General features: G+C 50.3%; 1 protein-coding gene across 1 annotated transcript; it reads left to right on the top strand.

Moving 5' to 3' along the window:
- The first annotated feature begins 6760 nt into the window (after window positions 1–6760).
- On the top strand, window positions 6761–8950 carry TCF21 (transcription factor 21). The gene is made up of 2 exons (XM_050894818.1): window positions 6761–7233; window positions 8861–8950. Exons 1-2 carry the CDS (start codon window positions 6784–6786, stop codon window positions 8948–8950), a joined length of 540 nt encoding a protein of 179 aa, XP_050750775.1. The 5' UTR covers window positions 6761–6783.
- The last annotated feature ends 1252 nt before the right edge of the window (window positions 8951–10202 follow it).

Here is a 10202-nt window from a genome sequence, read left to right as displayed (position 1 = left end):
TAATCTGCTTTCTCCTTTGCCTTGCCAGCTAACATTCCCATTTAAGACTCATCCACAACACATACTATCTTCAGCTAACTACTGTGTTGGGTGAATCCCTATGTGCAACTGCACATGTGGACAGCTGAATATCACCAGTTTGCTGTTTTATTATATCAGTATCTTTGGCCCAAATATTTTTCCAGCTATGTACAGCCACTCCTTTTGATGTCACGGCAGTTAAGCATGTGTATTTAAAGGTTTAATGTGGCCACCTATCAGAGCTGGTAAAATGCAAAGCCCCCATGACAAATGGAGTGCAGGGAGTCCAACAGCACAAACTGTGCCCAACTTGATCTGTAATAGCGTAAAGCAGCCCACAAAGAGTCTGGGTCCCAGCATGTGATGTTTCATTTGGATGGGAACAGAGGACATAGGCTGACCTACTGCATTTAATGATGGATGCTGTGGGAACCCAACTTTCAGAAGCTGTGAGCACTTCAAGTGAATAGGAATTTCGGAAAATCTGTGTCTACATGCACACATATCATGCCATAAACCGTACAAGTAATAAAAGCTCACCAGAATAGTTGACATTCTTCCTGCCACTCCCCTACAAAGTGTTCTTCTTTTCCAAATTTCCCTCTGAAGCAAAAATCTTTTATTTTCCAAAACTTTATCCAATGTGCTATTTATTGGAAGGCAAAAGAGAACTTATTTCTTATCGACAAATTTCATCGTGTCTTAAAGCCACAAAAATGCAAAGGATTAGCCAACAAAGAAACATCACAGAAAGAGATATTCAAAATAAAACAGTTATGTCTGCATTTTAATCCTTCAGTGATAATTTTGCATAAGATATATTGGCTTTTTTGCATATTTCTCTTTTGACCACTTCATAAAAGAGTCTGCAGTTTACAGTGTCAACTATCTAGTAATATTTCAGAGATGCAACCTGGAAGCAGTGGATAGTAATAGTCCTTGCAGTAGAGATGGAAGAGGATACCTCTCCTCACTGTCTGTGAGTCTCCTTTTGTATAGGAGTAAATGTGCATTATAAAACGAACATGACTCAGCCACTTAGGTTTGTTTCCTACAAGCATCCAGCAAAAGGAGATTCACTTGCATGTCTGTGAAAAGTTAATTGAAAGTTTGGACTCAGTGCTCACATCAAGGATTAGCTGTCTTGTTTCTGCTTCGATAACTTCTACAGCTTACATGCTTCTTGTTTCTGATGTACTCAGCTTCTAGCTGACAGATCCTTTGCAAGACATTGCTTAACACAGCAGCAGTACCAGAAACCCTCACCAGAGACCTGGCATAGGAGGGGGAAGTGAGTCACGACCGGGATTTGATGCATCCTTCATGATTAGGACACTGACCTTGTTGTCAGCATCTCTCTTAGGCGTTTAGGATATTTAATCACGACTTTTTGTTTCTACAGAGGCAGCTTTTGCTGTTCTTGTTCATACAGTCTGTTTTACTCTGTGAGCAACGCTGCTGATTTTTGTGAAGTTACTCAAAGGAAAAGGTACCACACAGCATAAATCAGGGTGGTAGAAATCATCCAGTTATTAAATGTACAGGTACTCCCTGCGGTAGACAAGAGCACTACTTATATGTGTCACAGATTTTGTCATCAATGTGACAAAAAGGATTAAAATATAAAATCTGGAATTAAATATTTTGAGTTTCATATTTTTTCAATATCCACTAAAGAAATTTTTTTGGAACTCCATTTCCCAGAGTTTCAATGTTTTTGGGTTTGTGACATTTCAAGGTTTAAAAAGTTACACAAAATGGAATTATGGCTGCTGCACAACTTTCTACATAAATTTTCTTGAAACTGCAGTTTATTTCCTTTTAAATTTTCTAATCTGTAATCAGTGAGACTGAAATTTTTCCATTCTAGGTATCAGCAAAACTTTCAGATATTTCTAAATAAGAATAGAAGGAAATATTGTTGGTTTTTTTCCCCACAATAAACTATTCTAGAAAACAGTTTCTCAAAAAGCTCTGATTTCTCGGAGCTTTGAAGCAAGGCGTTGGGATTTCTTGGGGAGGTGTAGTGACGCTGGTATCACATACAAATATGTGCCTCTTGGGCCAGTTCTCCAGGACAGCCTTTTTACTGTCTTGGCAATGCCATTATTTTTTCTCTTTGTGTGTTGCTTTATGCTACTTATCACAATGTCTTTTACCTTTCAAACCAAAACTGTGACCAGAAACAGATACACAGCACTGGAAAGGGCCCGTGGGAGGGTTTCAGTGCCCTGGCCCTTCCAAAAAGCTACCCCACTGTTACAAACAGCTTTGATCCATTTCCCCAGCACTGTCCATCCTCTACAATGGACAAGACAGAATCCTATCGCAAAAATATCACAGGATTATTATATTATTAGTAGTATTAGTATTATATTATTAGTACTAGTTACTATTAGTATTATTCATATATAATAGTATATTATTAGTATTATTTCACTGAAGGTATGTAAAAGTATGCTTCTGAAGTCCCTCCACCATTTTGTTTCCAGGTGAGACCAAGCGTAAGGAGGAGAAATCTCAGTGCAACCAGATTTTTTTTAAAAATTGCAACTTGAAAACACTAATCTGGTTGTACTTTTATTCCTGATTATTCTCAAACCTGACTGAACGTGATTCATGATCAGCTGGCTGCCTGTGGGTGATTTCCTCGGTTATTCTCCACATACAGGAAAACACCTGTATTATACTTGGGCGAAGAGTTTTAAAACCAGCTACTGATTATGTTTTCCTCAGCTGTGGGTGATCTGAGATTTTTCTTGGGTGACTGTTCAATGCACAGTGAAAATATGGTGCCTTGATAAATGACACAGAACATCAAATAAAACCCCCAAAAACCCAAGCCATGCCACGCAAAATCATGAGACACTTGCAGAAATCTTGGCCTCAAGTTCCAAAGCTGTTCTCAAATTACTGTGTTATTCCTGCCCAGAGGAGGGAAGGTTGGAGGCATAAAAAGTGGGGCTTTTTTTTCCAGGGGGAAATCTGTAACCTGCCATAGACCAGCACAAGCCTATGTGTGACATGTCCCCCATCTGACACCCTTCAGACCAGGCATCCCGAATCTCTGCCCCCAGCACCCCTGGCATGTCCTAAATGACCTTATGGCTTAGGGGGTCTCAATTAGAAGTAAGAGAGAGATGCACTTTCCTGTGTAGCCAGAGCAATGCAGAGAGGAAAGTGATCCACAGGGCAAATCCACAGATTTGTACTGATGTTCCCCATGCCAGCATTTCAACTTCCTTTTTAAAACATGAATGAAGAAGTGAATGTGCTGGAAAGGCCAAAGGACTTTAGCTCCATCTGTCTTTCCCAGCCAGTTAACAACCCAGTGGCTAGTCTGTGGTCCCAGTCATTTAACTGGAGAAGTAAGTGGCCACACCATTGCCGCAGTGGCTGCAGCCATCCCAGCTTTACCCTTCCCACAGGATTGGGTTGGTCTCCACCCCATCGGTCTTTACCCCAAACCGGGGTTGCAGTTCAGAACGAGAGTCAGGAGGACTGGGCAAGGCAATTCAGGCGAGGGGAGAGAGACTGAAACCGGGAGCCAGATTAGGGGTGCAAGCCCTGGGCTTGCCAGGAGGGACATAAGGAGCAGGAAGGTTGGAAAAGGAGAGGTTCAGCTCATGTAACAAACAAAAAAGGAACCAGGAGTTACCCGGAGATGAGAGGACACAGTTTTTTAGGTCTGCCCATGCTGGCCCCTTTGGAAAGGGGAAAAGGGACGATTATGTTGTTAAAAGAGTGTGTAACAGTCTGTATGCATAAAGGACTCAAAGTACATTATACTACATGTATGTGAGTATATATAACACACACACAATAATCTCCACAAATTGAATACAAAACTGTGTCCTGTGTCTCCACGAAAGTGTGTGGTCTGTATTAGATCAATTTTACTGGCTCTGAGGACTCAAAAAGGTATGTAAGTCAGTAAAAGTTACAAATGTGTGGCAATTCTAAAGGCTCATAACACACACGTATACACACCTTGATTTTCAGAATGCAAATGTGGCAGCATACTAAAGGCATTTTTAAGAAGCCAGATCATTCCTTCTGCTTTTTACAACAAATTTTCAGAAATTACTAAAGTAAAGTTAAAAATAAGTGATAGAAAGTATGTGAGTATATACTTTTTTTGTTGTTTTGTTCTTCTGGGAGCTTCTGATGCTGAAATTTTGATGGGATTTTGTACTCTCTGGTCATTCGTGCTTAGAGACACAAGCAACTTCAACTTGGTTTTCTGTCATCCTTGCTCCAGTAAGAGTCTTGTAGCTCATTTCTAAAATCAATCACTTGGACTATAAATCTCTGCAATGGATATGGCCATTTAAATCTCCACCTGCACAAACAATAATCAGGCCTAGAAAATAAGGAGGCTCATAAATCTCCACACCGGTGATTAGTAATATTTTGGATCTGCAACAAGGATGTTATAAAGAAAAAAGAAAAAAAAAAAGCAAAGCTAATTCATTAATTAGGACTGATATGCTGACAATCTCTTTAGTTTATACACAGAGAAAACACAAACAGGGCACAGTTAACGTAACATGACGTTAGAAGTTAGTGAATTCCCAAGATCCCAGGGCTTGGAGATATGATATCTGAATGTACTTATCCTATCGTGAGTGGGAAGGTGTTATCTTCCAGCCAGACAGTAAAGAGCTGGTTTAAAGTTTAGATCAGCCCTTTCTGTTCTGGCTTACGTGAGCAAAGGAACCAAGATGGATCAAGAGATAGGAAAGACTTCCTTGCTAGTTATCATAAATGACACTCTGACTCCTACTGAAACTTTAATCTGCAGACAGTACATAGCGCTTGGCAGACATACCAGTTTGGCCCTCCACAATTTTTGTTTGGTTGGTTGGTTTTTGTTTAGTGCACACAGAAAACCCGATGTGATGCTCACACAGATCAGTAAGAGATTTTCCTGTGGCTCCAGTGACCTTGGATTAACTCCAAAGCCACTGCGTGCCATGGTGACATCTCAGGGTGTACAGTTTTGTCCAGGGCTATGTGAATCCTCAGGTAAGCAGCTGAAAAAGTGGAGTTGCTCCTGCAATCAGATCAGTCACTGTGTCCAGAAAGGTCCCATGTGCAGATCGTGCCCAGTTCTTTAGTCCCCTATGTTCAAAACCCAGGCTGCTGCGGGACCCATGAGGTTTCAGGAAGCGTGTGAGGAGGGAAGGAGCTACGGGAGCAAGTTCACGCTTCGCTGGCCTCTTTGGGCTCCACATGTGGGTTTAGGAGAAGATTTTACATGGAGAGGAAGAAGAGCTAGGCCAAGGTTAACTGCTTTAAAAAGCCTGCTCTGCAGAGACTGAACACACATGTGCATAAAGATTGTAACCGCAGCGTACGTCTGCTCGTTCAAACTACACAGCAATCTGCTCATTCACACTAGCAGTAAAATGATTGGGAATGTTTGGCTTCAGTGGTTGCAGAGTACGGCCTAATGCCCTCACTCCCACCACTCCCACAGAAGGAGCCTTATCTTGCCTCTTTATTCAGGCAAAACTCCCTGACTTTTGAGCACGCACAAATCAGCAGACAGAACACTCCACGGCTACAGAAGAACCAACCACCGACATCTGCTCTGCAACAACACACCGAGAAAAGGGGGGTTTTCTGTGCGATCTCTACCATCCAATAACCCCCCCTCCCCCTTTTCCTTCATTTCAGCACAGACCCTTGCTGCCCCATCCGCAGCCACACTGACCCTCCCCGGCGGCACGGTGCTCTCCCTCGGCTCCACGGGGCTCTGCGGACCGCCGGGATCTCGGCCGCCCGGCACACCTGCGGACTGGGCAGCCTCCGGGACGCTTACAGCTGGGGGGACTCAGAGAGTGAGAGGGGACCGGGACTTGTCGGAGGTCACCCAGGAAGGCTGGAAGAAGTCAGATCCTCCTGCCTCCAGCCCCTGGGCTGTAACAGCGAGGTCCATGCTGCTGGCCGGGCGGCAGAGCGCTCCCTTCCTGGAATACGCTAGTAGCTGGACAGGATGCGTTCACAAATATAATCATCCACAAATCTCCCCCAGATTAGGTTACAGGACAGCGTTTCGACGGCACGCATTACAAAGCTCCCTGGAAGGCTTGGCTGGTGGATCTGCTGCTCTCTCTGCTCATGACCCATTTTGGCTTTCATCAAGAATCATGACACCAGCTGCCTGGGTCATCTAGGAGGCAGGGAGGGGGAGAGCAACCCTGGGCTGGAAAGGGAAGTGGGGAAGGAGAAGAGGAGGAGGAGGAAGGGGGAGGATAGAAAGACAGAGCAGGGGGGGAGAGAGAGAGAGAGTTGCTTTGCTCCAGTTGTGAAGATTTGAATCCCAGTTCCGAGCTCTCAGCAAAGGCTTGCCGGGATACCTCATTCCCTGTCCTGTGCAAAGGTCTGTGATTGGGGATGTGGTGTGCTCAGCGGGCAGGGCCCCTCCCCTGGGCTGGATCCGCCTCTCTTATCCCCCAGATAAATTACTAGTGTCCTCACTAAATTCCTCGGCTTTCTCTCTCTCTCTCTCCTTCTCCCTCCCTCTCTCACACACGCTCACTCCCTCCCTTAAACACGGGCAAAGAGAGGTTGGGGGGCGGGAGGGCGGGGATCCTCTCTGGACTGGTATCGCGCCTTAGTGCTGGGGGGGGGGGAGGGAAGGGGAGGAAAATACTGGTGCCCCTTCTCTCCTCCGCCGCCTTGAAGTAAATTTGAGGAGCTGCCCTTCCTCCCCCCCCCCCCCCTTCCCGCTGGTCCTTTGGCATCTTCCAGACCATGTCCACTGGGTCCCTCAGTGATGTGGAAGATCTGCAGGAGGTGGAGATGCTGGAGTGCGATGGCCTGAAAATGGATACTAACAAAGAGTTTGGGGCATCCACCGAGAGCAACGAGGAGGGATCCAATGGCGAGAATGGCTCCCCTCAGAAGGGGAGAGGGGCCTCGGGCAAGAGGAAAAAAGGTCCCCCCAAGAAGAGCCCTTTAAACGGAGTGGGCCAGGAGGGAAAGCAGGTCCAGAGAAATGCTGCCAACGCCAGGGAGAGGGCAAGGATGAGGGTCCTTAGCAAAGCCTTCTCCAGGCTTAAGACCACCCTGCCCTGGGTGCCCCCAGACACCAAGCTTTCCAAACTGGACACCTTGAGGTTGGCCTCCAGCTACATCGCTCACCTGAGGCAGATCCTGGCCAATGACAAGTACGAAAATGGCTACATCCACCCGGTCAACCTGGTAAGTCACGGCCCACCGGGGCCAGGCATTCTGCGTGCATGTGCATGGGGAGAGGCGGGCGAGGAGCTGGGATGGGGCATGTGTGGGGAGAAACCTTCGCTGTGCTTCTCACAGACAGTCTGGTGCCAGTGGGGTGGCAAGGGGTACTGTGTGAAGGGACAGGCTCCCAGCTGCCCTCCCACCCTGTGCCCCTCAGGGGCAATCCCCTCCAGGGGACAAACAGGGGCCACGCTGGCCACAGATAGGCAGGGACAGGCTTTACCACACCAGAAATGCCTCAGAAACCTCAGCAGGTTGATGGCAGCTTTCTACTTGTATAGGAATTTGGGTAGAGAAAGGTATGTTTTAGGAAGGACCGAAGCCAAGGACCCAGGATTTATTCTTATCCCTCCTCTCTACCCTAATGTTTCTTGCCATAATAGTCTGCTCAAGCCCTAGCTTTTTAAAGACAGAGCTCTTGGGGCTCTGCGCTCAGCCGCTCAGAATTGCTGGGTCCAGGACGTTTCTCCTATCAGTGTAAACTGGCAAAGGAGAAATAAAGACCAGTGTGGACTCTCCATGGGGGGTGTCTGCCCCAGGCACACTCCGCAAAGCCTCCCTGGGCTGCACGGTGTTCCTCCTGCTGCTCCCACCACCGACAGAAAGTTTTCCCCAGCAGCCCAGGGTCTCCCTGCCATCCCTGGCCACCAGGAACACCTAGTTTCCAACTCTAAAAATATGTGCAACTGATGGAAACCAGGGGTGGGTGAGATCCACATGGGCTCTTTTTAAACATCCAGCCTTTACATTGCCTGCACGTGCAGACCCCGCCGGATAAAAGGATGGCAGAGAGGATCTGTGGGGACGTTTCACTGGGGTCCGGCTCTGCCTTTTGAGCTCTGGACTCTGGGGGAAAGTACGTTACCCGCTGTGTCAGCTGATAAGGGCCTGGGAGATATTTTTTTGGCTAAACCCAAAATCCTCAGCCCAGCAACATGGGAAAAAAAAAATGTAAAACAAAACCAACACCCAATCCAGATATAACCCCCCCGCCCCCGCACAGAGGCACACCAAAACTTGTCCCCCGAGCCGCGGGAGGCCAGGGAGAGTGGCCGGGGGATGCCGAGGGTTCCGGGCGGCTCCTGCGCCCGGGCAGCGCGGCGGCGGCGGCGGCGGGGAGCGAGGCGGCTCCCGCCGGGAAGAGCCCCCACGCCGGTCACGACCAAACGCGGGGGGCGGCGCGGCTGCGGCGGGGTGCCCGCGGCGGCTGTGCCGGGGGGACGCGGATGTGCCGGAGCCGGCGCGGCCCCCCTCCTCCCTCCCTCTCTCCCTCCCTCCCTCCTCCCTCCCTGCCGCCGCGGATCAGACGGGCTCCGCCGCCCTGAGGACGCCCGGGGGGAGCCCGCCGCGGCTGGGAGGCGAAGCGGCATCAGCCGCCGGCGAAAGGCAAAGGGGTCCTCGCCGAAGCCGGCGGCGACTGCCCCGGCCCGAGCCCCGCTGAGCGCTGCCAGAAGCGGGCTCGGGCGGTGGATGGCGGGCTCGATCCCCCGGGGCGCTCCCGAGCTGGACCCGCTGGCGAAACAAGCGTTGCAATGTGCATTTTTCCGTATGTAACCCCCTTCCCACCCGTGTCTTTTCCTGGCTACAGACTTGGCCTTTTATGGTAGCCGGCAAACCCGAGAGTGACCTGAAAGAAGTGGTGAACACAAACCGCTTGTGCGGCCCGACGGCATCCTGAGCCCCGGCGGCCGGGCCAGCAGCGTCCCGGCGCGGCCGGGGAGCGGGCGGCGGGGCGGGCAGGGACACGCCGCGGCCCCGCCGCTGCCCCGGGCCCCGGGCAGAGCGACGGGGAGAGCCGCTCTCCCGGCACAGAGGAGACCAAATGTGCCCTAGCAAAGACTCCACCCCGAGAGATCCCGACTCTATTTAACTTTATTAAATGCGTGTACAGTCGAGTGTCCTGCAACAAGAGCCTTGCTGGTTCAAGCGCTACTAGAGAAAAGACAGAGATCAAACAAAACCTACCACGCGTGTATCTTTTGTCTGAGACCTGTGAAATATGTAGATGCCTAGAAAAACTGACTTTGACAGTCATCTCTATGAAGTAATTCACCCTAAAGATATATAGATATATTTTCTTCAAGCAGGTTTTGCTCTATTTCTGTGAATAAACCTTCCTTTCTACTGAACACAGAGCGGTGTAATGTTCGTTTCCGACTCTCGGGCTCGCCGGCGGAAGGACCGCGCCTCCGCCGGCCGCCGGCCGCGCTCGCCCAGCGCGCTGCGGGCAACGCGCCTCTCCGCCCCGGGCCGCGGGAGGGCTGTTTTCCCGGAGCTAAAGATTTGGAGCAAAACCCTGGGGGAGGGGGTGGCTGGGCCAGGACCTGTCCTCGCCGCGGGAGCCCGGCCCGGCCCCGCAGCCCGGCGCCCGGGCGCTGCGGAAGCCGCCCCCGCCGCCCCGCTCCGCTCCGCGGGGACGGGAGCAGTTAGCTATTGATGAAGTACAGTCGGACGGAGGATCTCCCTCTGGCCCCGGTCCTCGGTGCCGGGAATTTTTAACTTAAACATCTCCCCTCTATCGATCAGCGCGCCCGTGGGAGATGAGGCTGAGATAAACAGGAGTGCGGGGCGCTCCCCCTGCACCGGCAGCGGCCGCCGGCAGCTGATGCGCCAGATCCCACCGCGCTGTTTAATGTTTCAGGGTTATGACCGCACTGTTTACAAGACGTCTTCGGTTATTTATACTGTTATTATTAGCAGAGGGGCTTTAAATTTCCGCTTCACTTGCTCTTTCAATACCGTCCCTCGGTTCCGTTTGATACCTGGGTACTTTCTGGCCGAAAGCAGGCACCGCCGGAGAGGGGCAGCGCCCTGCCCGGGGGCAGCGGGGGCTGCAGGGCCGCCCCGGGGCCGGGAGGCATCGCGACCGCCCCCCGGCCCAAGCCCTCCGTCCCGGCCGGGTTGCGGGGGGCGGCGGCGGGGGCCGGGGC

Source organism: Gymnogyps californianus, chromosome 3, assembly GCF_018139145.2.
Source record: "Gymnogyps californianus isolate 813 chromosome 3, ASM1813914v2, whole genome shotgun sequence".
In the NCBI taxonomy this organism is placed as follows: Eukaryota; Metazoa; Chordata; class Aves; order Accipitriformes; family Cathartidae; genus Gymnogyps; species Gymnogyps californianus.
This window is presented reverse-complemented; position numbering and strand designations above follow the sequence as displayed.